Consider the following 27,822-nt stretch of genomic DNA (forward strand, 5'->3'; position numbering starts at 1 on the left):
GATGAAATTCTGTTTTAGGCCAGCGAGTTTACGAAGTTGGTCTTAAAAATCACTGCCTCTTCAACCGTACTATCTTTAAGATGTCAAGAAGGGTCAGCTTATTGCGAACGAAATACAATACATCTCTTATTAGTTCACTGCGTTCTGTATTTATCTTGTGCCATCACCTTGGGCCCAATGTGTGTTTGGTCCACTTCGTTAGTCCTAGGCTTACAGTCCGGCCGCCGAGAGTTGTCCGTTGACAGCTAGAAGGGGTAGGGGGCAAGGTTGCCAGGTAAGAGAGGGAAACGTCCTCATCACATTTAAACAAAAGGGTTCCGTGAAGAAAGCAGCCAGAAGGGACGACGAGCGTGAAGGTTGCAATGGAAGAATCCTTTGTTTTGGCGATTCGCAGAAAGGGCTTGTTTTGGTGGTTCAGGCTTGTTTCAGTGCTTCATATGCATGTGCCAACATTGTATGACTAGGCAAGGATGTGAGGTGCATTTGGAGGGCAGGGATTGGTTGCAAACCGTGCTGGCGAAGGGTTCTCCGCCCCTCCTTCTGAACTGTCATCGGACAACTCTCGCCGGCTGGACTGTAGTGTTACAATTCACCTTGGGTGTGGGATTCTACACCTTGAAGGAATTCATTTCCAATACGTAAAATTTTAATTCATACTATTTTACTTCTGTTTTCAGTCATTTTATAAATAATTACCAAAATACATAGAAACAAAAGTTGTCAAGCTTGCCAATCAATTAAGTACAACAAACATGCATAACAATAATTTTCTGAAATCACCTGAGTAGGTTTGTCACAAGGCTACATTCATTAACATAGTTTCTCTTAGTTGGATTATCATTATTTAGGCTAAATTATGCAATCCCTAACAAAAATACTGCAGATACCTATATTATAACTTCACATCAGCACTGGACCCTCAACGTCACAGATGTGTCAAAACATATATGCATCATCCTAACAGAAAAGACAACCAAATGGTAAAAAATGAAAAGCACTTGGAAAAAATCTGTAAGATAAATATCTCATTCCTGTGTGTATGCAAGTGTATGACTCCTTGATCACAAAGATCATATTAATCATGAACATGGTTTCTCTTGTGTGTGTGTGCGTATGTGTTTCGTGAGGTTGCTCTTCCTAGAGAAAGATTTATCACAAATATTACAAGAATGGGGTTTCTCTCCTGTGTGTATACGCTTGTGTCTGCTGAGGGCAGAACTTTGATTGAAAGATTTATCACAAATATTACAAGAAAAAGGTTTCTCTCCCGTGTGCAAACGGATGTGTCTACTGAGGGCAGAACTTACAAGGAAAGACTTTGTGCAATAATTACACGAAAAAGGTGTCTCTCCCGTGTGTGTACGTAAATGTATCGTGAGGTAGCTTTTACTAGAGAAAGACTTCGTGCACCCATTGCACGAAAAAGGTTTCTCTCCCGTGTGTTTGCGCAAGTGTACCATGAGATGGCTCTTTCGAGAGAAACACTTGGTGCAGTCGTTACATGAATAGGGTTTCTCTCCTGTGTGGGTACGAAAGTGCCTCATGAGTTTGCTTTTAGTAGAGAAAGACTTTGTGCAATCATTACATGAAAAACATTTCTCTCTTGAGTGTGTACACAGGTGTCGAGTGAGGTAAGAAGTATTAATGAAAGACTTGCTGCATATTGTACATGGATACTGTTTTCTTCCTATGTGTGTATCCATGTGATTGTTAAGACTGCTTCTCAGAGTGAAAGAGTTACTGCACAAACTGCAATTGAAAGGCCCTCCTTTCGTGCCTCCTAGCGGGTGATTTTGGAGGTTTCTAGCACAAGAGGTGGAATTTGAGGACATATTCTTTGGGTGTGGTTTCCCATCTCCATCAATACTTCTCTCTCGTCCCAGAGATTTCTCCAACCCTATTCCACCACCGATTTCTATAACAGGCATATTTACTTTTTGCATCGGCCTGTGTCTTTTCCTTTTGAATCCCTCTAATGTCTTTAAGGAGTATGACTCACAAGAATTATTTTTTTCTTCACTCGATTCGGGGATTGTGAATGACTCGTTTTTTTTCATTGATGATTCTGCATCAAGATTCAAATTGCTGATATGACAATGATTTTCCACGTGCTTGTTAAGATCATTTTTGGTGTTGAATCCATATCTGCAGTTGAAGCAATAATGTAGCTTTTCATTTATTGCGTAACTGTTCCCAGGATTTTTGATTAAGTAATTCTCTTCTACCTCTCCTCTGCCTCTCATGACTGTCTCATCTTCAATTCTGTGGTTCTCCCCTATGACTGTAAAGGTGTCCGTGATATTTGGTTCATCAAAGTCACCTCTATCCCCAAAACAAGACATTGTGGCTCCATCTCCACTGTTTTTAGACGCTGGAATATTCTTCGTATAACTTTGTCCATTGTCAGGAATTGAGTGGGATGTTACATTATCAACATGAAGAGCACTGCCTTCTTCCAATTCTTCATCTATCACATTCCTTCCTTCCCCTGCATGGGATGCTACAGTCTTGGATTGACTGCCTGTCACTGAGGCTGATGAATCAATACAGTCATAGCTCAGACCAATCCTTACATGTCTTTCCTTCAGCATACATGAAGTTGATGTTGTTTCCATCAGCACTTTGTCAGGATTTGACGGTCCTAGAAAAGAAATTCCAATCACAACTTATATAGTCATACAGGAAACATAGGACCCATTGACCTTATTTAAAAAAAACATTAGATAGATAGACCTAGCCCCTTCAATAAATAGTTTTTCTGGTTGCTATACAAGAAGAAAAGGTGTCAGTTTTTTTGTCATATCAGTATTGTTACAATTTTGTCTGAAATGGAAAAGCAGGCATCAATTACTATCACATATTTGGCTTAAAATTGCTGAAGAAAGACGAAATCAGGGATCTTTAAAAATTTGCTCATTAAAAAGACAAAAATGTTTGCTTAGTGACTTTATGTTATACATATTGTTGTATTCCTGAAGTTGATTTTTAACAATGGCAAATATTTTTTCATTTTCAGAATGCTTTAAGGTAAACCAATGTTTTTTTTAAACTTTGAGTGTTTTCTTTATCCACATATGAAACAGAACAACATATATTTAAATACTTAAGTAATACTATGATTTAATTGCTCCAGATTTTTCATATGAGTATGCCTTCAGCAGCTACTTCTTATGACTCCAGTAAGTAAATATTTTTCATTAATTACTTTGCAATCAATACAGCATATTTCACAAAAGAGTCCACAGTTCCTGCATTTTTCTTTCATAATTCAAAGGACTTTTTGGTGAAAAAAAGGATTACATCCACCATGAATCACTCAATTAGTAAGCTTTTCAATTCAATGTATAAAGAAATTAAGTTGTGAATTGACTACTGGTATACAGGCAAAGAGCAAAGGGTTTAATAATAAAGCAAAATGTAAAAAGCAACTAGAATATTCTAATGAAAACTAAAAACCATACAGTCATAAGATATTCTATAAACCAATTTATTCACACTTATAATTTCTGCACCCAATTTGGGTTGAGTGACAAAATGCTTACATTCAATGAAAAAGATAATGGCAAGGTTTTACCGCTCATGAATCGGTGGGTAAAACTATTGGCCTGAAACCTTCGATAACTAGAGAAAAACTAACGTGGACTACATACCTACTATCATAATTCTTCAGAAATATAACAGGAAACTGTCAGGGTTCCCACTCTACCTGAATAATGAAATTCACGGCTTTTTCCAGGTTTTCACTGTTATTTTTCACGTGCTCACGGTTTTTTTCAGGTTTTCACGGTCATAATTTCGCTAAATTCACGGTCCGTTAATAAGCCAACAATAAGAAAATCACTGGCCGTATATCAACAGAAAATTAACGCACGCGGCAAACGCCGTGAATGCTAACGCCGCAGTGAAAAGTGATATCAGTTATGACGTGATCTATCGTTCGCAAAATTCAGGGCCGACTAAAGGACCAGCCCAACCGCGCTCTTGCCTGTACGCCGAATACCCTTCGGACCTTCTTCCGTCCGGACACCCGAGGTCCTTTTTTAATTCCTCGCCGAGAGACTGTTTTTTGCGCACGTTGTTATTACTGCACAGTAACCGAATTACCCCCACCCCAATCTTTCTTATTTAATGGAAAATATTTTATTTAATTGTTTACAGAATATAATAAATTGATTCTCTCTTGTTTAACGGGAAATATTTTATGAAAATTGTTTATAGAACATAATAAATCGAAAAACAATTTCATACAACGTATTAGCACAAATCTAAGACAAACACGATTCTAAGTCTACCATCCTTTTTTAGAACTCCACTAGGAGATAAATATTTTTCCTAATAACGATGTGATTATAAAATGAATGCGGAAAAACGATCAATGCTTTATTTTTTGCTAGATTTCCTGTGTCCCAGGAAACTTAGGATTTTGGCGAGTAATTAAGATATTCATAAAAGGTTTCACACAACATTTTAGATAATAACAGAAGTAGTAGTACTTTATCAAGACACACATGTCATATTGTTGATTTGACCCACATCTCTTTCAAAATTCTGAAGAAAAACGCCACCTCACTAAAAAAATGTTTGCTCTTCACTTGGCGTTTACACTGCTAATATGGATTTCAGTCTGATGTAAAAATTCTTATCCATCAAACACCATTTCCAGTACACGTATTCTCGAGAGCAATGTGCATGTTGTGCCTAAAACAACCTCATTCGCCGGCACAGTGACTGGTTGTGAGATGGATGACGAACGCCAAAAATAGTCTATTACTTGAATTGTTCCTTTCCAATGAATATATTTTTAATATAATTGAGGTGGTGTGTAAAGCGTGAACAATGTTGCGTTAATCGTCAGTGGCACGCCCATCTGGATCTTCGCCTTCATATCTCTACTTGTTTTCTCCAGGTAGCTCACACTACCCCCACCCCCACCGTCATGTGCTAGCGGACAACCCCAGGCGCTCTGCAATATTCACGCGCATCTATAATAGCCCTGATTCTTTTCTTCATGTTCAATTATTTTCAGTCCATCTCTTAAAGTTCTCAATAGTTTCTTCGAAGGGGCCATGGTCCGAAGACGAATAAAACTAAACTAGTGAAAATGAAACCTGACTTTATTAAACCCACATGGAAAACACTCACTGGTTCGAAGTACAGCCACCCAGGAAAGTAGGGAACCACTCGTCCGAGGTGAAGTTCGAAACTGTTGCTATCGCGCACGGGGGTACGCAGAGCATACTGCAGAGGGCGAAGCGTGACCATATGACTGCGTCATGAAATTTTTTACCCTTAAGATACCCATTCTTTTCTAACTATCGTAGTGCAAGATGAGCTGATGAATTCGAATTGTTAGTAGGGAGAAACAAAAATCCTGAGAAGATATCCCTTCGTCAGTAACTCTGACAAGTGAGACTTATAGTATAGCTCGTAAATTGGTAACTGATAACAACCTGATATCATGTTTTGGAACAAAATGCCGAATTAACTGCCGAGTAGCTCAGTTACGAGGACATCGAATTTCGCCAGAAATCACCATTGTATTTTTTCAACTATTTCCTTTCTTAAAATGCTTAAATAGCGTTAGAAATACGTCGTGTTTGGTCTCATTCTTTTTTTAATTACGTGAAAATTACTAACATTTCAATCTAATAGAAGCATAAGAGCAATTGCTGAATATCATTTTTAGATACCTTTTGGGCTAACAGGTGACTCATGCAGCAGTTGACCTCCAGGAACTGGGAACTTTGAAGGAGTTAGGCTGAAAATGGTCAGTGGGTGAGAAGAGGGTGGAGCGCGAAACACGTTTCTATTGTTCTCGTGTAACTCGATATTTTTTTCGAAGCTAAGGTCTTCGTAATACAATCCCTGCGGGAGCTGGGACTTTTTTTTATTTTGTAGTAGAGGAAAGCGTCAGAAGGGGGGAGGCGAATGCTGAATGGAGGGGGATAACGGATCCTGGGAAATGCGCTAATGTTACTTTCCCACGGCACTGAGCTTCTCCCAATGGTAGTTCCATCCCTTGGGAAGATTCTAACCATGTGCTTGCCGTTATTAGCCATAAATGACACATTGTATTTATATCGTCTCATTTTCGTCAAACGATGGATGCGGGAAAATTATGCGTCGGAACCGCAATCTTCAAACGATCAATGCGAGAAACAATACTTAGGGGAACGATAGATGCGGGAAAAAATTACATTGTCTATATGGAACTTTATTTGGGACCAGAAACGGCGAACGATAAATGCGGGAACGATAGATCGAGGTTAAACCGCATAACTTTTCTTTTGAAAGCGGCAGTGTAATGACTTGTTTTTTCTGCTATCGTAATACTCTGAAACCAAAACTGAATCGATTTCTCTAATCAGAGGTAAATCATGTTCCCTTCATACTTTTGCTCTGGAAAATAAATGGAACGACTTTTGTAGCAGTTTATATCGCGACGGCATTGAGGCTATAACGTTACAATCCTAGGCGGATCTAGGGAGGGGCACGGGGGCACCTACCCCCAGACACTTAAAAAATATGCAAGATTTTGAATACCGTCACATTATCATTGCGCTCGTTTTGTATCATGGGGTATCCTTGTGCCCCCCCAGAAAAAAATCCTGGATACGGCTTTGCTTGTGCTCCCCACTCCCCAGAAAGAAATCCTGGATCCGCCTCTGGTTAAAATTTAGGTAAATTGTAATCAATCACACAAAAATTTTGTAAGTTCATCAAGCTCTAACTTGAATGGAGCCGAACCCAGGGTAAAGCAGGCGATCTCGCGGACACGGCAGAAGTGCAACCGGCGATTGATTGACATGCACGCTTCACCTGCTGCCTAAAATAGCAATAGTTTTTCACTTAAACACAAAATTAAATGAGCTAAATTACTGTTCAGGTATTTTTGACGTTGATTTTTCGTTGTAGAGCTATATATATTAGGTGACAAACTCTGGAGTAGTGTAAAAATGGGGATACTGGGACAGTCGCCATCTTGGATTTGTCCGCCATCTTGAATTTTTCTTCGAAGGTGCTGCCATCTGGTTAAACAAATGAATATTGAAAACAAAAAAAAAAAACGTCTCGTGGATGAACTGAGGACAGTGGGACAGCCACCATCCTGGAGAAGATGGTCTGAGGGTGTAGAGGTCAAGTGATAAATTAAAAGAATGGCTAACAATAATTATTTATTTTCAGATTATCAATAAAATTCACAAGTCTGCGTTGCGAAATCTCTGACGTCCTTAAAAATTTTATTTCCCCCTAAAACTTCCTGCTGCGTTGGCCATGCTGGCACATTTGGAACACTTAATTTATGCACCACTCGCGACTTCTTAGAGGATGAGAAACTGTAGTGGCATTCGTTATGAGGGTATTTGCATTCTCCGGTCTGGGAATAATTGTTCATGGAAAAAGTATATATAAAATACTTTTTCCACAGGTACACGTAATAGGAGACTTGAAGCGGTAGACAACAGAATTGAACACATATCTGTGGTGAACCTTCTTGAGTAAACAGTTCAATGAAATTATGGGAAATCTGCTCATTAATAAAACGGGATGGGATAGGGAGGGATCGACAAAGGTTTCTCAGTGATGAGTCGTCTACTGGGTGAACTTCATAAATGGAATGTACAAGAGACTTAATCGATAGCATTTTCAAACTCAGTGGGGTAAACTTCACTTTAGCCGGCATGCACCTTGTGAGCATCTCGCTCACAAATGGGTTGAGTTTCTGGAATAAGTGAGGAAAGAGAGGAAAATAAGTAGGAATATGGAGAAATAAAAGTTTGAAAAACAATTTAATTCATTATATATTTCCCATTTTCAAATAAAACAAAGTAAAAATTTAATTGAATTCAAGTCCAAAAAAAAGAATGCCTCAAGTATCAAAATAAAAATATATACATATAAAACTAAACTAAAAATGCAAAAAAAAATGAAAAATAAGAAATGAAATTACATATAACAGAAATCCCATGAAAAAATTAAAATTTTTAATATAAGTATGAAAAAATATTGACATTGTTCATTCAAATAGAAATATAAAAAAAATGAAATAGCTGAAAGTCCACACAAAAACACAACACCACGCAAAAATATATACAAAAACAAACAAATAATCACTTTCTAAATATTCTTTCCCCTACGTACCTTCTTTCTTACACACACCACATCATCATCATCACACACGGGTCCTCGTTTTGGGCACGTAATAACAGATGGAGTAGGTGACGGTGTAGCGGACTCGAATCGCGCCCAAATACTGGAATATTGACGCACTTGCGAGCCCGCACATGGTACCGATGGCCACTGAGTCTCCTCCTCCGTCGACCATTGTGAATCGAGGACCACGATGGATGGAGATCTCGGTTCCGGGGATGGTGAACAGCGTTCTTCGAATGGTGGCGACATCGGTGAATCTACCGCTGGTGATGATTCAGGTGGTGGTGGTGGTGTCATAGGCTGCGTCTCCGGCGGTAGGCTGTAGGGTGACACGCGTGATGGTGATGAGGAGGGCTGCGCTCCTGGTCGGGATGGTGATGTAGCTGGCGATGCCGATGAATGTGAACGAGATGCGGGCTGAGGTCGTGGTGGCGTTGTTGCCGACCGAGGGCGTGGTGATGTTGTTGCTGGCTGAAGTCGTGGTGGCGTTGTTGCTGGCTGAGGTCGTGGTGGTGAAGTTGCTGGCTTAGGTCGTGGTGGTGCCGTTGCTGGCTGAGAGGCCCGAGACCGGTCCATCTCTGAAATTGGGATGAGCGGAGGCGGAGGTGAGATGGAATCACCTGACGACAAGTCAACAGCAGCCTCCTCCTCAAACATTGTCATGAGCTCATCCATGAATGTATGACCCCGAGCAATGTCTTGAGTTAAGCCCCAGTAAGATGGGGCTTGGGACAAGCTGCTCTCCGTTCTGGCCCCGCATGCAGCTACTTGTGCGATCGGTCGGCACATGGAGCACTCATGTGCTGGCCGATCCACAGTTATGAGGGGCCCGCAGCAGATCCCACAGACAAGCCGCGGTATGACCTCTCGCGATGCGTACGTCGTGTGCCGTACCTCCACGCCAACAAGCACAACATCTTGGTTTCTTAATCGGCACCACCTGCACATAGGCACAGGGGATCGGGGCTCCGTCCGCTGCACAGCGTGATAGATAGTGACCTGAATACAAGTAAAGGACTCCATGGTGACTGAATAACGTGCTTTCCTGCACAGTCTATATAAGAGGTAGTATCACGTGGTATTATTTGATCGCGAAGGCTCGGGCTATTGGAGGAACGTCCCATCCAATGAGCTCTTATTTACGTAAGCAAACAAGTCCGGACGGAGAGTTATTTACGAGCGCACGTGTGGATGTTTGGCGTCGGCAAGGCGGACGATGAAGGTGAACGAGTGACCCTCGTACCAAGGCCAGACGGAGAGATATTTACGAGCGCACGTGTGGATGTTTGGCGTCTGCTAGGCGGAAGATGAAGGCGAGCGAGTGCCAAGGCCAGACGGAGAGTTATTTACGAGCGCACGTGTGGCTGTTTGACGTCGACAAGGCGGACGATGAAGGTGAACGAGTGCCAAGGTTAGACGGAGAGTTTGTTAGGAGCGCACGTGTGGCTGTTTGACGTCGACAAGGCGGACGATGAAGGTGAACGAGTGACCCTCGTACCAAGGCCAGACGGAGAGTTTGTTAGGAGCGCACGTGTGGATGGTTGGCGTCGGCTAGGCGGAAGATGAAGGCGAGCGAGTGACCCTCATGCCAAGGCCAGACGGAGAGTTATTTACGAGCGCACGTGTGGATGTTTGGCGTCTGCTAGGCGGAAGATGAAGGCGAGCGAGAGTCAAGGCCAGACGGAGAGTTATTTACGAGCGCACGTGTGGCTGTTTGACGTCGGCAAGGCGGACGATGAAGGTGAACGAGTGCCAAGGCCAGACGGAGAGTTTGTTAGGAGCGCACGTGTGGCTGTTTGACGTCGACAAGGCGGACGATGAAGGTGAACGAGTGACCCTCGTACCAAGGCCAGACGGAGAGTTTGTAAGGAGCGCACGTGTGGATGTTTGGCGTCTGCTAGGCGGAAGATGAAGGCGAGCGAGTGCCAAGGCCAGACGGAGAGTTATTTACGAGCGCACGTGTGGCTGTTTGACGTCGACAAGGCGGACGATGAAGGTGAACGAGTGCCAAGGCCAGACGGAGAGTTTGTTAGGAGCGCACGTGTGGCTGTTTGACGTCGACAAGGCGGACGATGAAGGTGAACGAGTGACCCTCGTACCAAGGCCAGACGGAGAGTTTGTAAGGAGCGCACGTGTGGATGTTTGGCGTTTGCTAGGCGGAAGATGAAGGCGAGCGAGTGCCAAGGCCAGACGGAGAGTTATTTACGAGCGCACGTGTGGCTGTTTGACGTCGACAAGGCGGACGATGAAGGTGAACGAGTGCCAAGGCCAGACGGAGAGTTTGTTAGGAGCGCACGTGTGGCTGTTTGACGTCGACAAGGCGGACGATGAAGGTGAACGAGTGACCCTCGTACCAAGGCCAGACGGAGAGTTTGTAAGGAGCGCACGTGTGGATGTTTGGCGTCTGCTAGGCGGAAGATGAAGGCGAGCGAGTGCCAAGGCCAGACGGAGAGTTATTTACGAGCGCACATGTGGATGTTTGGCGTCGGCAAGGCGGACGATGAAGGTGAACGAGTGACCCTCGTACCAAGGCCAGACGGAGAGTTATTTACGAGCGCACGTGTGGATTATTGGTGCCGGCTAGGCGGAAGATGAAGGCGAGCGAGTGACCCTCATGCCAAGGCCAGACGGAGAGTTATTTACGAGCGCACGTGTGGATGTTTGACGTCAGCAAGAGGGTGGGCGAATGTGTTGGGGGATGAGGAAAATTTAGTATATAATGGCGCTGCAGGACCCCCATAGCCACACTCACAGCAGCAGCCGCAGCAGTAGCAGCATATCGCCTGAACGAGAGAGGAAGCAGTATATGGAGGATTAGTCCCGAGAGAGAGAAGCACCACACTCACAGAAGCATACACAGCAGTAGCAGCATCTCGCCTGAACGAGAGAGGAAGCAGTATCTGGAGCATTAGCCCCGAGAGAGAAAGCAGCATTTCGACACTTCATTAGCCGTTTCTCAGCTGAAAAGCAGCCCTAATTATATCATCTATTCTCGATGTGAGTATAATCAAAAAAATAACTGTTAAAATATGTTTTTAAGTACATGTCCCTTAAGGACATAGCTGGAAACCTTAGTTAAAATGTTCGATTATTATGTCTCCTTCAGATGGACGCAATCAAGGCCAAGCTTCTTCTCCAGCAAGAGGAGGTGAAGTACCTAAAGAAGGAGGAGCTCAAGGAGGGACAAACTTACGAGGTGGAGAAGCTATTGCCATGTACAACAAAATACGGGAGCAGTATATTATGTGAAATTAATTTTGATGGATGTAAAAGAAAAGTATTCCTCCCCAAGCACTTCATGTTAACGCCCGAAGAAATCGAGGCGTTCAACGTCAACGCTTGGAATATAGGAATGAAATTGTCCAGAAAAGACAACTCGATTGTCATTTTGTGAAAAAAATACATCTTTTGTAATTTAAAAAGTTACTCTTACTAAAAAAATTGTTGTAACTGAAAAATAAAGAGGAACTAAGTTTGCTTCACTTTTGAAACAAAGAAATATTTCTTTAAATTTTGTTTTATTTATAAAAGTCTAAAATAAATTCAGGTATCATCTCCATAAAGGCTAATTCTTATATCAAATATTTCATTTCAAATGCAAATGCCAACCAGACACAAATGGAAGAGATGGTGTTGTGTCCGGTATGCTACGTGTATTACCACCCAAGGCACATAGCCGGTCATGAGATGTCTGAAGTCCATCGTCGTCACGCAATCAGACAAGTTGGAGGAGGTGCTTCTTCTTCTCCAATGGTGGAGATTGAATCAGCGGTAAAAGGACGACTTAAAACCTATTGGGTGAGTGGAAAAGGAGAGCATACAGACCTTGTGATGTTTTTGAACAGCAATAAGAATTTGCTTTTTGAGAAAGTTAAAAGTTGCCTCAAAAAAACGGCATTGAAAATAAACATACTGGTGAAAGCTAAATTTCACAATGATAAGAATGAAGAAAAAGTAGAGACACAGGATAGGTGGTTTAAGACAAAGAACATCAGAGTTTTTGAAGCAGATGATGTGAATGGAATTATAGAAACGCTCTTTGCGAAGTTACTGAAAGAGAAGTCTGAATGCTCAGCTAAAGGGTCAGGCTGGTCACTGAGTGAAATAATAGGTCTAGAATTGCGGATTAACAGATACAAACCGCTCAGAGGGTCATCTTTCATCGATCTTCCTGCCAAAATTAAACTCACTCACTCAGTCATCAATGTAAAGAATGAGGATTACTTTTGTTTCAAGTATGCTATATGGGGGATGAAGTTAAAAACGCATGCTGAACGTCTCTCAAAATATAATAATGATGAGTTTTTCCAAGGTTACAATTGGGATTGCATTGAATACCCGGTAGAATTATCAAAAATTTCAAAATTTGAGAGTGAAAATTCCATTTCAATAAATGTTTTTGGTCTTGATGAAAAAAATAATGTATACCCAATTAAAGTTGTTGATCAGGAATTAGAAGATCACAGGGATCTTCTCTACTTAGTCGAGAGGGGCAAGACGCATTTCTGTTGGATTAAAAGTTTTAGCAGGTTGATCCGCTCTCAAATGTCTAAGCACAAAAGTGCCTTACACGTATGTAAGCGTTGTTTTAAACCTTGCTATTCGAGTGAAGCTCTTAAAGAACATAATGTCGATTGCAGCAGAAATTCCCCAACAAAAATAATACTTCCAAACGGTGATGATAATATCTTAAAATTCAAAAACTTCTCGCGTTCCTCCAGAATTCCGTATGTTGTATACGCTGACTTTGAATGCATTCTAAAGAAACATTCCAGTTGCTGTCCCAATGATGAGCATTCATATACTAATAAGCAGCATCAACATGATGTGATGTCCTTTTGCATGCTTGCTGTCTCACATACTGGAGAGGTATTTGAACCAATTCTATACAGAGGCAAAGATTCGGTGGAAGTTTTTCTTGCAAAGCTTAAAGAAATTGCCCTTTTCGCTCGAAATATTTACAAAAAAACTATACCAATTGACGCGTTGACGGAGACTGAGAATATTGCTTTCACTTCAGCACAAATTTGTCATATATGTGGAAATGAGCTCGGAACGGATAGAGTGAAAGATCATGATCATTTAACAGGAGAATTTCGTGGGGCAGCCCATAATACTTGTAACGTGAATTTCCAGGTTCCTGACTTTCTGCCTGTTTTTATTCACAATCTCTCCAACTATGACGCTCATTTGATCGTACCTCATCTCGGCTTTGATGAGATGAAAATAACATGCATCCCTAACAATGAAGAGAAATATATTTCGTTCGCAAAATATGTAGATGAGTCATTTTCCTATCGTTTCATCGATAGCTTTAGGTTCTTAGGAACCTCCCTTTCTAAATTGGCTAGCTCCATTCCAAGGGATAAATTTACAAGAGTAACCAAGGCTTTTGGTGATAAAAGCGATCTTATGATGCGCAAAGGTATCTTTCCCTATGAATACGTAGACTCATGGGAAAAGCTCGATGAAGTTAGTTTACCTGATATAAAAGATTTTTACAGTACTTTAACGGAAGAAACTATAAGTACTGATGACTATGAATTCGCTCAGACGGTTTGGGATAAATTTAAATGCAAAACCCTGGGGGAATATTCCGATCTTTACTTGCTAACGGACGTTTTGTTGTTAGCAGATGTATTTGAAAATTTTAGAGACGTATGTTTATCAACGTATGATTTAGATCCCGGATGGTATTTTACAGCACCAGGACTGTCTTTTGATGCGATGCTCAAGCATACAGGGGTGGTACTTCATCTTTTAACAGATTATGATATGATTCTTATGATGGAGAGGGGGATACGTGGTGGTATTAGCCAATGTGTTAAAAGGTACTCTGAAGCTAATAATAAGCACATGACGGAATTTGACCCTAGTTTAGAGTCGAAATATATTGCATACTTAGACGCAAACAATTTATATGGTTGGGCGTTGTCGGAACCTCTCCCTAAATCTAACTTTCAATGGATTGACCACGTAGATGTCATGAATGTTCCGGATAATTCAAATAAGGGGTACATTTTGGAGGTGGATTTGGAATATCCTCTCGAACTACACGACTCACACTCTGATTTACCTTTCTGTCCTGAGAAAAAAACTCCGCCAAATGGGAAACATCAAAAGTTAATGACTACGCTTGACCATAAAGAGCGATATGTAATTCATTATAGAGCACTCAAGCAAGCGCTATCTTCAGGTTTGAAGCTAAAAAAGGTGCATCGGATCATTGAATTTGATCAATCTCCTTGGATGAAAACATACATTGACATTAATTCACAAAAACGCAAATTGGCTAGCAATGATTTTGATAGAGATTTTTACAAGTTAATGAACAACGCCGTTTTTGGAAAAACGATGGAAAATGTAAGAAAAAGAATTGACCTTGAACTTGTTTGTAATCCTAAAAGACTTGATAAAGTGATATCTAGTTCTCTCTTCATAGATCGCACAATCTTTTCTGAAAATTTGGTCGCGATTCATAAAAGAAAAAATTTTGTAAAGATGTATAAGCCATTGTATATAGGACAGGCAGTTTTGGATCTCTCAAAAACACTGATGTATCAATTCTATTACGAAAATCTGAAACCAAAATATGGGAATAACTTGCATCTAATGTACATGGATACGGATAGTTACATCATCGAAGTGGTAGCTGAGGATTTTTATGCTGATTTGTCAAAAAATTTATCTTATTACGATACTTCTAATTTTGCTAGAGATCATCCATGTTATTCAATGAGCAACGCTAAAGTGATTGGCAAGATGAAGGATGAATGTGGTGGGAAGATAATGACACATTTTGCGGGATTGAGAAGTAAACTATATTCCTATCGTGTTGAAGGTGGTGTGCAAGGAAAGCGTGCCAAAGGTATTAAGAAAAATGTGGTCGATAAATCCTTGACATTTGATGACTATGTCACATGCTTGAAAGACAAAATTCAATCATATAGGAAAATGACATTGATAAGATCAAAAAAACATCAATTACACACCGTAGAAATAAATAAAACAGCTCTGTGCGCAAAAGACGATAAGAGATACATTTGTGATGATGGGATAAATACCCTACCTTGGGGACATTATAAAATAAACCGCAAAAGATCGTACATAGAGGCCTTTTCCGATTCTTGATAGCCATCAAGAAATGTTCTACTTTTATCAACTGTAGTTCACCAACGCGTACTTTCGAGACTTTTTCAAGTTAGAAAAAAGAATGTATGACGCAATAAAGTTGGTATAAATACCTCACTTTCCGCAGTGGAATGCTCATTCGCAGTCATGAACGTCGACCGCGCAGATGGAGTTGGAAGCTCACGCTCTGAGGAGAAGTTGGCTGAGAAAGCGGATTACATCATCGATAGATTCTTCAGGGGTTGTATCAGCACAAACCATGCAAGTATCCCACCATTGTTTGCGGAGAAAAAAATGTCCAACGACATTTTACGATTAATGAAGAAACGATATATAAGAAAGGAGGGGAATTGTGAATGCCACCAAAAACAACAATTGGATATGCCTTGTACAACGTGCTGTTTGAGTTACCAATTTGAAAAAGTGAATTCCGTTATCAGGAAATTTCTTAACCATCCTCATATTTCATTATTACTGGATGCGGATATTATTTATCTTCCTCCATCGTTGGTGTCAAAAATATTCCCTTATCAACTGTCGCGATTTAATGAAAGAATAAGTGAGATTACAAAAAAATCGTTTGCATGCTTTGAAGTTAAGGAAAATGCTGCAACTTTTCCTTTGAAAAGTTCATTTGCTCCCATGAAATCGAATGAGGTAAAAAAACCTTCAACTGAGGAGATTATTAGCAAAGTTGATTCCACTATTAAGAAATTTTTGAAACATCCTTGTATTTCAAACCTAACTGACTCAGAAGTTGCCCATCTTCCTCCATCATTGGTGTTGGAAATAGTCCCAAGTGAAATGACGCGATTAATGGAAAGACGCGGTATAAGGGATTGGAAATACGAAAAGTGTACGGAACATTATAACAAGGGAAGAACGCAAATAGATGGTCCACCACCTTTGCGAATGGATTGCTTAACTTGTCGGTTGAAATATCTATAGAAGATTCGTAGGCGTCTTTGTATTTTTGCTTACCTTCTTTCATAATTTAAAAAAAACGCATTACAAATTGAAATGATCACTCGTTAGAAAGCTCATTTCTTCAAAAGACTCCGAAATGTGCAGAATGATGAAATTGCTCATTTTCTTAAATTTATTTTTCTTCACACTAGGGAAAAATCTCACACTTAATAATACAGCATGCGTAGTGAGTTACCTTAGCGAATATGGTTATCTTAACTTGAATACAACAGAAATAAGTCAAGTAAGGCTCGAATCAGTTAGGGATGCTATAAAAAATTTTCAAGAGTATAACAACCTCAGCATAGATGGGGAGCTTAATGAGGAAACAATGAACTTGATAAACAAACCGCGCTGTGGTGTACCAGATGATATAAGTTACTCACTCTTTTACTATAAGTGGAATAAATCTGTATTAAAATGGCGTTACGCTTTCGCAAATGCCAAACTTCATGAGCTGGCAAGGGCAGCTTTCGATGCTTGGAGTCGAAACACAAATCTAATCTTCATGCATGATTTAGACAATCCAGACATAGTAATTATGAATACTCGTCTTACACATAAAAATTTTAAAAAGGGAGGATTATGTCCTGCCTCTTTTAACGGGAGAGGAGGCGCTATTGCTCATGCAGATTATCCTAAAAGTGATGGTCGAACCGTTGAAATTCACATCGATATGGATGAAAATTTCTATTATGAATTAAATAATAGAACTGGTTACGATGAAATTAATTTGTACAAAGTTTTGGTGCATGAAATCGGTCATGCTTTAGGCATTTCTCATTCTCTTAATCAGAATGCTATCATGTATGCACAATACATGAATGGAGATAAGTTAGATCTCGATGAGGATGATGTGTTAGCTATTCAAAGTTTATACGGAGTTCGAAAACAAAATGAAGAAATTGAGGAGGATGAAAGCGTAGAAAATGTGGATAAAATCACACCGACAGAAGCTGTACAGCCAGCTATAAAAAAACCGTCACTATGCGACGTTGAAATGGATCTTAATACTTTTCTAATAGCAAACCGAATGATGTACATTTTTTACGAGAAATGGGTTTGGTTACTAGATTTGGAAGACCCAAATCGAGGTCTTCAAGGTCCCATTTCCATCACAGACTGGTTGACGTTTCTTCCGAACAGTTTTAGTAAAATAGACGCTATATATCAGAGACCTTCTGGTGAGATAGTTATATTCGTAGACGGTGTTGTATATATGATAAGATTTCCCAGCATTGAATTAGTGGATGGATATCCTAAACGAATAATAGATATAGGATACCCTCAACATACTGTGATTCAAGCCGTTGTTAACACTTACTCTGGACGAACTTATGTCTTTTTTAGTGAAAATTTTGTGATTGAGTTAAATGAATGTGAATTCAGACCAATGAGCATTTCTGGATTGTCCAGGGTGTTCCCACAATTACCTCCAGGTCTTACTTCAGCTTTTCGGTACACAAATGGACTCTTATATTTCTTCCGAGGTCGGAACTATTTTGAATTCAACGAGTTCAACAATACTTTAACTAAAGCTGGTATGAATACTATATCATTATTTGGAATCCACTGTCGCAAGAAGTCAGTCTTCCCAGAATTAATATCAAATTTGAAAAGTATTATACACAAATTAGAGGGGAATAACTCAATGGAGAGCTTCTGAAATAATATTATTAAAAGTAAAGAGAAATTTGTAGATGGGGTGTGAAAATTACTTAAAACAGATTGTTTCTACTGCTTTCCATTCTAAACCAAAGAGATGTTGAAGTGGAAACATCCTTTCACTTGCATTTTAGCCGGACCCTCCGGTTCTGGGAAAACGAGTTTCGTGTTAAAATTAGTCAATGCAAAATTAATTGATGTTGGGATAAAAAAAATAATTTGGTGTTGTAATCGTTACAGCAGACCTAAAGCTAAAGAAATAAACATGCTCAAGAATACCACTGTAATGTTTCGAAATGATATCCCAAAATTTGAGATAGGAAGCAAGAATAAGGAACCCACACTGTATGTAATAGATGATTTAATGTATGACTGTTACAATAAAAGAATTTCCGAAGTATTCACGCGAGGTTCTCATCATTTAGGTATTTCAGTCATTCTTATAACGCAGAATGTTTTCTACCAGAGCCCGCAAGCACGTACTATTTCACTTAACGTGAAGTATTTAGTGGTATTTAAGAACCCTCGTGATCAATCACAATTCTCACACCTTGCTAGACAAGTTTATCCTAAAAAACCGGATGAGCTCTTAAGAATATTTAATGAAGTGACATGCAGACCATTCACTTACTTGCTCCTCGACCTTCATCAGAAAACGAACGATCTACTTCGATTTAGAACGGAAATTTTCGACGAATGCAAAGCGATAGTATTTGTACCCGCAGATACTGCGGAATATGAAGAGGTTGAAACGTAACAAGCATTTTTTCGTACTCTTAAAGACTGCTGAACCTAAGTTACGAAAGGAAATAATTAGTAAGCTGAGCGACGATCAAATAAAAGCCTTGGGAGATTGTTGTAGCCTAATTTTAAGTGGAAAATATAGGATTAAAAAGTCGCTAGAACAGAAATTGGGAAAGCACAAGAACTTACTCAGAAAGTTGAGTTGTAAAAAAATCACCGTTAGCAAGAAACGAAACTTAATAAAACAGAAAGGTGGTTTCTTATCCTTACTAGTAAGTTCCGTGCTAGGTGGTCTAATAAGTAAGTTAGTCGGTTTAGTATAATGAGCCTAAAAAAGATGATTCTCATTGAACCGTCCTCGTTAAAGAAAGAGCGATTAACAGCTAACATCACAAATCTTGATGATCGTATGCGTAAGATTTTAACAAGTGACATGGATGACACTAAAAAGTGGCATCATTATCGTCGGGAATTAGATTCTTATTTAAACTCAGTGAGTGAACGAGGTGGGCCCATTTCATATTCTTTCTTAGAAGATTCAGCTGCTAATGAGAACGATGAAAAACTATCGAGAACAAGAAGTAGGAGTTTAAAAAGGAAAAAAATTACCTCCAAGAGCGGTAGAAAAATTTTGCGAGCTAATCGCAAAATCGGTAAACAATGGGAAAAAACGTTGGAAAGAGCGGGAAATATGGAGGACTTGTTGGAAAATCTAGAGAGAAAGATAAGCTCCGCGGAGGTGAAGTCAGAAGACTCATCTCCCGAAAGAGATATAAAAGATCTGTTCCAATCACCTCGAAGAAAACGAGCAAAAAAACCGAAAATAATATTCTCTCCGTCTTAAGTTTAACTCCACAAAGCAAAAGTCGTTCGAGGAAAAAAAAAGTTAACAAAAATTATGATGAGAATTTGAGTAAAACTGATATCAATAACCTCTTGAGTTCAACCTATTTCGATCCTGGAAATCCCGCCAGTTATTCAACGGTTGGTAGACTTTGGGAGGGTATAGGAAAAAAAATCCCGCGAAGCTATGTGAAAAAGTGGTTGGAGGCTCAGGATTCATATACATTACATAGACCTGCGCGAAAGAAATTTCCAAGGAATAAATACACAGTGTCTTATATTGACGATACCTGGCAATGCGATCTGAATGATGTTCAAAATTTGAAAAAACATAACTCAGGATATAAATATCTCCTCACTGTGGTGGATGTATTCTCGAAGTATGCCTGGGTGGAGCCCATCAAAAGTAAGTCGGCCGATGATGTTATTCGAGCTTTTAGAAATATCTTAAAAGATGGTCGAAAGCCTTTGAAAGTTCAGAGCGATAAGGGTAAAGAATTCAATAACGAAAAATTTAAAAACTTCCTTACTTCTCTGGGAATTACATTCTACACCACCAACAATCCTGATGTAAAGGCTGCCATAGTTGAAAGATTCAACCGAACGCTAAAAAGTCATATGTATGGTTACTTCACAAAATCTAACTCTCGTTCCTATCTGAATGTATTACCGAAACTCGTAAATGCTTACAATAATCGATATCACTCAAGTATCGGTATAGCTCCTTCAAAAGTGAGCGATAAAAACGCATTCCAAGTAGCGCTTCGTTTAACGGCACATGATAAAAGAAGGAAACCTCGTTTCTCTGTTGGGGACTTTGTTCGTATATCTAAAGAAAGATCACCTTTCACAAAGGCTTACACACAGAATTTCTCCAAGGAAATTTTCACAGTAGTTAAAATAAATGAAAATTCAATCGTTCCTACATATCAATTAAATGATTTAAATGGCAAACGTATAAAAGGTGAATTCTACGGTCAGGAGTTGACAAAGACGGAGGTTAGCGAGAATAAAGAATATGAAATTGAAAAGATTTTAAAGAGTAGGGGCACTGGGAAGAAGCTTGAGTACTTGGTTAAATGGGTGGGGTATGGTGATGATTTCAACAGTTGGATCGCAGCATCTCAAGTAAACAAGTTAAAATAATGGAGCAAGGAGATTTCTACGTTACCCTCATGAGCGATAGCTCGGGTTCAAATTTGAACACGATAGCCAAATTTCGATCAAAACTACAAAAGCGAGTAGAAGTTGCCGGCAAATGGGTAGTTGGACTTGTGGAAGTTATTCTACCGGACTTTGAATCACCATCGAGCAGTTACCCCGATGATGGGGAATATATTGAGATAGAGATAGTGAAGGGGGTAACTTATAAGTTGTTCGATCATCATACATACATTCTTGATAAACTGTTAATTGATATGAGAAAATCTTTAAGCAATGACTTACATCGCACTGAATTTGATATAATTTTGGATAGATTCTTTAATTCGTTGAATGCGGATAAAAAAGCATCCCTCAGCAAGGCAGATATCACATCCAGTAAAGGTTGTGAACATATAGCAATAATTGTTACGGCTACTAACCACATTGTACGGTTGGCTTGTGCTCGTTACACGCTGATTGAATTATTGAATGCGCTCTATGAAAACACCCCAAAGAAGTTTCAGAGAGGTTTTCATAATCTCTTAACAAATGCAATGCATATTAATAAACAGATAAGACGGAAAAGATCTGCGGTAAATGAAAATGATGAACTTCAGCAAGTTTTTGTTTACACGGACTTGGTAGACCCTCAAATTGTCGGAGACAAGTTAATTTCATGCATAAGGATAGTAAATATTGGTTCGGGAAACCATCAACTATTCAATCCACCATACTACATCCCACTCTCCAAGAGAGAATTTGATACCGTGAATATTGAACTAAGAGATAAGATGGGTGAGCTTTTCCCATTCACATCCAGCGTGAATCCTGCAACCTTAGTACTACACTTTGTGAGGCATTCATAAATATATACAAAAAGACAATACACGCTTCATTCATAGACGTGATGTCGAGGGATGTGGATCGATATATGAGATATTTTTCTCAGACTGGTGGTGATTTAGGCCCAGTGTATCGCGCGAGTATATATAGACAGAGAGGTAGGGGATTGGGAAGTTTTTTCAGCGGTCTTTGGAAATTTGTTAGACCTTTAGTTTTTAGCGGTGCCAGAGCTGTTGGAAAAGAGGCTAAGGAGGCTGGGTTAAAAGCTCTGTCGGATATTAACAGCGGCAAATCACTCAAAGAAATCTTACAAACACGTTCTGGAGAAGCTGTTCGTAACTTAAAAACTAAATTAGAGAGTAAAATTGGGGAAATGAGCGGATCAGGTTTGAAACGTGCGAAAATTCGTAAAGTTGCGATTAAAAAGAAAAATAGCCACACTGGCTCTAGAAAACGAAGTCAGAAGAAGTCCAAGCAGATCGGAGGGGGTCTACGAAAACACAAAACTCCGCGAAAAAAAAGGCAATCGCGTAGGAGGCGCGATATATTTGGATAAATACTTGTATAATTTATTAGGATGGCTTATTAGACGATCTGTCGTCAAAGAGTTATCATCATGTCAGAGTACATTCCATCATGTTTGCAAATTTTCCAACGTCCACCCATACAGACTAGCATTATTGGTAATAGAATTATAGAGTACAAGCCCGTTTCCTCTCTAGATGGTGCTAAGGAATTGAGATTTTCGATCAAGGACAACGGTGATCTATACAAGGATCTAAGTGGAATTGTCTTAAATGTCAGAGTGAAGTTATGTAAATCAGATGGTTCAGATTATAAGTCAAGCGATACGGACCAACCCGGTGTTGTCAATAATCTCCTCCACTCCATGTTTTCTCAATGTAACGTATTCTTCAACGGGGATAGAATGACATCTTCTGAAAATTACAATTATGCCGCATACTTTGAAAATTTGCTGAATTATGGTAACGATGCCGCACGTACACACCTTGAGTGTGACGGCTGGAGTTTAGATACCGGTGATAATTTGAATGAGCAAGGAGAGCTTAATAAGGGATTCTTAGCTAGAAAGAAATGGTTTGCAAACAGTAATGAAAGAGAATTAGAAGGAAAGCTGCACGTTGATCTATTCAATCTCCCACACTACCTCGTAAATGGTGTCTCAATTGACATAGTGCTCAAGTTGACCGAACCTGAGTTCTACATTAAAGAAGCTGAAACCGGATCATCAATTCTAAAGATAACCCAAGCAACTCTCAAAGTACCCCATTTTGATATTAGTCCTTCAATTCTTCTATCACATAATCGACTTATGCAGAAGGGTGAGGTTGCTTTCTATCCATACAAGAATGTAGAGGTTAAAACGTTCTCTGTCTCCGCAGGGAAGTCAGAAATAACTTGCGATAATCTCATACTAGGTAAACTCCCAATCACATTAATGGTAGCATTAGTAGATGACGAAGCGTTTCATGGTAGAAGGTCTAAAAACCCGTTCAGCTTGAATCATTACAGCATGTCCAAATGTGGTCTGTACGTCAATGGTACTCCTCACGAAGTTGAAATGTCTTACGATGGCTCAAGCAATCATGCCGTGCAACCCTTTAGACAACTCTATTCCGCTTTAGGTGTACATCATAACGACTGGGGAAATCAAGTAACTTTACACATGTTCACACACGGGAGCTCTCTATTTGTTTGGAATTTAACTCCAGACAAAAGTGGAAACGATGATCATATATCCAAACCGGAAACGGGCAATATAAGATTAGTGATGACATTCAAGGATGCTTTACCCAATGCTGTCACAGCAATTGTGTATGCCGAATATGAAGCGGCTCTCACCATAGATTTTAATAGGGTTGCTATGGTACAGAAAGTCTAAGTAATGAATGAGCATGCAAACAGAAGACATCGAGCGTTCTCTTTCAAAAGATTCTCGCACGAGAGCGTCTTTTCGCGGAGTTTTTCCTTCAGATAAACTTCCCAGTACTCCTAATCATGGAATTTATGTGATAAATTTTGATCCCTCCGGTGACCCAGGAACTCACTGGGTGGCAGTTAGTATCCCTAAGGCAAAGAAGAAGGCAGAGTATTTTGACTCTTATGGATTCCCTCCTTTCGTTCAAGATATAATTACCTTTCTTCAACCTTTCACTGTGAAATTTAACCGTACCCGTTTACAAAATTATGAATCAGATCTTTGTGGTGAATACTGCTGTCTGTATGCTCTCTTTAAATCCACCAAAGGGCCCCTATCCCAGTTCACCTCCCTTTTCCCGAATCCTGAATTAAACGACTGTGAAGTTGTTCGCCTCTTCTCTGAAGAGTTTGGATCAGTTAGGAGACGACGTAAGTGTCATCCGCGCTCTCAAAAGTGTTGTGCTCTGCTAGAAAAAAAATCCATGTGCAAGCGCACCATTCACGCTCGCAAAAGTGCAAAAAAAAAAATCCACATTTAAGTGACATACTTCCTTAGACGTGATCAGTTACGATGCAGGAGTCGTACGGGAAACGTCGGAGACCATCATCGGAATCTGGGGGAGAAGACGTGGAAGTTGATACATCAATTCTTGACAGACCCATCGCCATCGGCAAAAGCAAATCAGTTGAAATTGGTTGGCTCATAGACTCTTCACTCTTTCTCTCCGGACCTTGTGTGGTGATTTCATCGTTGGGGAAGACTGTGAAATTAAAGGCGCATGAGTGGACAGAACTAGAAAGCGAACAACCTGCAATAACAGACTACTTCAACGGTGCAGTGAAACCTGCGTATGTGAAATCATTCATCCGATTTCCAAAATTCTTTGGTAAACCTCACATTACTTTGGGGGAAGAACGTGTACCATTAAACGCCTCTGATTGGAAGACGTTTACACACTCATTTGAAAAGATTAGTGCGATCTTAAATTACGTTGAAAATCAAAGAGGTAGAGTGCTTCACAATCTGAGTAGGATCTGTCAAGCCTTGGAAGATTTCAACCTCGGTGAGGTGTGTATCACCTTTGGTGAGAATCCATTCAGCAAGTTAAGAATAGCATTCCCAAAGAATGTATAACGCTGAACAGTACCCCAGTAGAGGCAAGGAAATAAAGGCGGCGGTCTTGGATTTCCAAGCGCTCGTTGATGGGGGAAACAATTTTATCGTTCGCGAACTTGCTATCGAGGATCTCGAATATGACCGACGAAAGTCGTGGGTATTCCAGATGCCTTCCGATAAGCAGTTGGATGACAACAATATGAGAAATGAATGGCTGGTGAGATCTTACCATGGAATTCCCATTGATGCGGGAACCGCATCATACGAGGAATTTCCCAGAATTCTGAAGGAAGAAATCAGGTCGTACGACTTCTTATTCGGAAAGGGTGTGGAAAAATGTCAATTCCTTTCATACGCGTGCGATCGTACGGTGTTTGAATTGCAAAAATATTTTAACGTACCCTCTCTAAAGAAACTTGATTCATCGGGAGTTGAGTGCTCTTTACTGACTCATAGGAAGGATGATTTCGCATGTGCTGTGAAAAACTGCTCCAAGTTGAAAAAGTGGCTTCTTTCGAATGTGTCAAAGAACAAAATATTGGCGGTGATGGAGACTGTGACAATGAAGTGAAATAATACACATTTATCAGTGATGTGATTTTCTTTACCTCAAAGAAATGGTGATGGACCTACTATGTGGAAAAAAAATAAGATTTTTTTCATTGATATGATTTCTGTCTTATTTATCATTATAATAATGTTTTATGGGGGATTAATTACTTATGTGAATCTGGTGTTTTTATTGATGATGTACAATGTAATGATAAAAAAATATAATTATTTTCTTTCGTCATATGTGTTTCTTTTAAAAAAATAACTTCCCCACCTCATCCTCACGCATGCGCAATCCACCACACCTTCAAACATCCAATCACTATGCTCGTAGCAAAAAAAAAAGCGGGGAAATCCCAGCATCCCCAATCAACTTCCCCTCCCTATTGTCTCACTAATAAGTGTATATATACGTGGTCCCCGAGAATATTAGCTCATTCAACGTTGACATTAGCTCAAGAACTGTTGCTAAGATGCTAGCCGCTCACTCACTCGAAGCTAACATGACCTCCAGAAATGTTGCTGAGCTGCGAGGTTTACCTGTAGCCACCCTTGGGAATACCAACCTCCGGGTGGAGAGGCAGTCAGATCCTGATACTTACATTATACACATCCCTCATCCAGGTAAAGATTTTGTGCTCACGTTGTATTTTGAGGAAGAGCACATCTGCGTATTCCGATACGAGAAGAGGAAATTTACTAATATCGGAGAGATTGCGGTATTCTCAGGTTTCAAGAATGAGAGTGGTGTAGTGGAGAGATTTAATATAACTCATCAGGATGCTATCACCGATCCGGAAAAGCGGCGCCTTGCGGAAAAGCAGCACCCAATCATCTGGTGTGATGTGTACGAAAGCATCCGGCCTCGATGCTACGCTAAAGGACTTAAATGTGTTTCCACTGACGGTCCTAAACCTGTGTGTTATACTGACCATCAACGATCAAAAGTGAATTATATTACCAGAGAGGTTAATAAAGGTAGCCGTCTGCGTTGTATTAAGTTCATCCTTCAACTTGAGAACGATATGGATGTATATTGAATAAAGAAAACTTACTCGTGAAAAATTGTTGTTCTGATTTCTCCTTGAAAAAATGAACAGGGTAATGTTTCTTCATTCGTTTAATCACCTCAACCACCACGAAGTTCCACTATAGGTCATGTGAGCACAAACAACCAATCAAAACGCTGGGATATCCATACATTTCAAAAAGTGCGCGAAAAAAGACCTCCTAAACCGAGCGCACCCTCGTATTCATTTGTTTCATCACCTCAACCACCACGAGGCGCCACTATAGGTCACGTGACCACAAACAACCAATCAAAACGCTTGGATTTCGATGAATCGATATATCGAATCGAAACATTCAAGATGGCGGACAAATCCAAGATGGCGACTGTCCCAGTATCCCCATTTTTACCCTACTCTCTGGTATCAATAATTTTTTCTGACGAAAATTATGCAACCCGATTGAAGTCGAGAATTTTGCATTCGATTGTAAGAGGAACCCTCTTTTCTGCAGGAGTTAGGAGGGAAAAAAACCTTGTCTTAGATAGGTGCAATATTTTCACTTTCACTTTATTTTATCACTCGTCAAATATTTCCACACAAACTTTCCGGTTACTCCGCAACTCAATTCAGGAGGATATTGCATATGAATCTTTCACAGCAATAAATGCTCTATGTCACTAAATCAAAAATGAAATTTTACAAGCCAATGGCCGAACTAGTTAAATACTTGATAAACTTCAGCAAAACTAAATATTCTTTATTAAAAGAACGTATACTTTATATTAATGTTAAAATAAATTATAAGAATTAAGTAGAATACATTAAATTTTACGTTATTAGGAATCAGTTACTACCCAAAGTAAAGAAATATATTCTCTTATATTTAAAGACATGTTAACTGAAGTAAACAAAAATTACGCATGTATGACTAACTTATTTTTTTCATCCTTCAAAGAAGTTGCAACAATCTCTCCATGAATATCTGAAATTGCAAATTGCCTTTGAGTGCACTCACCCGGAGCCTTGGTCGTGGAGTCCTTGGTGATTTTCAAATTATCAATCGGTTTTTCATCCTCACTACACATAGGCTGAAAGTAAGAATCAACTTATTAACCATGAATGAACACAGGAATCAGCATCATTTTAGGAAATTATCAACTTAAACTGAATTTAAAACCATATTAAATCAAATTTGAAATTTTCACAGACATATTTCTTTTTACAAAATACAACTTTCTTCCACACATTCACAGTAATCAACACTTCCTCATTTCCTCTAACAAAGAAACAGCCTTTGAATTACGTTCATTCTGGATTGAGCAATAACTCTGCCATTGTTGTAACCCTTTTTACCATTTGTTATCATTGAATAGATACTCTAATGATTCATTCGCAATTTAGAAATATTATAATCTAAGATAGTAATTCCATTCCTTATATATATGCGCTTCTGCTAAATAATGTTAGCAATGTTCCACGGAGGATAGATTTGTATCACAGTACAACTGCGCTAAACAAGGCACAAGTGCACTCACCAAGTCATCAATTGCCAGAGGGTCTGAAGCCTCACTTGAAATTCCAGATATGTTGTGCGAGTTAAATAAAGGATAATTCTCTTCACTGAGAAGCTCTTCATTCTCCTCCTTCACATTACGCTAAAAGAAAATGTTGAGTGTCACTCAATGAAAGCAATATAAGAATTATAACCTTTAT

At 39.6% G+C, this 27,822-nt stretch overlaps 1 protein-coding gene across 1 annotated transcript; it reads right to left on the minus strand.

Annotated features, from left to right (window-relative positions):
• Positions 1 to 650: 650 nt before the first annotated feature.
• On the minus strand, positions 651 to 27,796 carry LOC124172602 (zinc finger protein 436-like). The gene is made up of 3 exons (XM_046552045.1): positions 27,645 to 27,796; positions 27,125 to 27,197; positions 651 to 2,641 (listed from the first exon to the last, which is right to left on the minus strand). The coding sequence occupies exons 2-3, from the start codon at positions 27,192 to 27,194 to the stop codon at positions 1,080 to 1,082; spliced, it is 1,632 nt and encodes a 543-aa protein (XP_046408001.1). The 5' UTR covers positions 27,195 to 27,197; positions 27,645 to 27,796; the 3' UTR covers positions 651 to 1,079.
• Positions 27,797 to 27,822: the final 26 nt, after the last annotated feature.

The sequence above is a fragment of the Ischnura elegans genome (assembly GCF_921293095.1).
Source record: "Ischnura elegans chromosome 13 unlocalized genomic scaffold, ioIscEleg1.1 SUPER_13_unloc_1, whole genome shotgun sequence".
NCBI lineage: Eukaryota > Metazoa > Arthropoda > Insecta > Odonata > Coenagrionidae > Ischnura > Ischnura elegans.

Bases quoted from the DNA above. Each gene is read 5' to 3' on its own strand.
- LOC124172602 (XM_046552045.1), bottom strand. From the start codon at position 27,194: ATGTGTAGTGAGGATGAAAAACCGATTGATAATTTGAAAATCACCAAG. The intron at 2,642-27,124 runs GTGAGTGCACTC...TTTCTTTTCTAG, and splicing joins CTCCACGACCAAGGCTCCGG to GACCGTCAAATCCTGACAAA.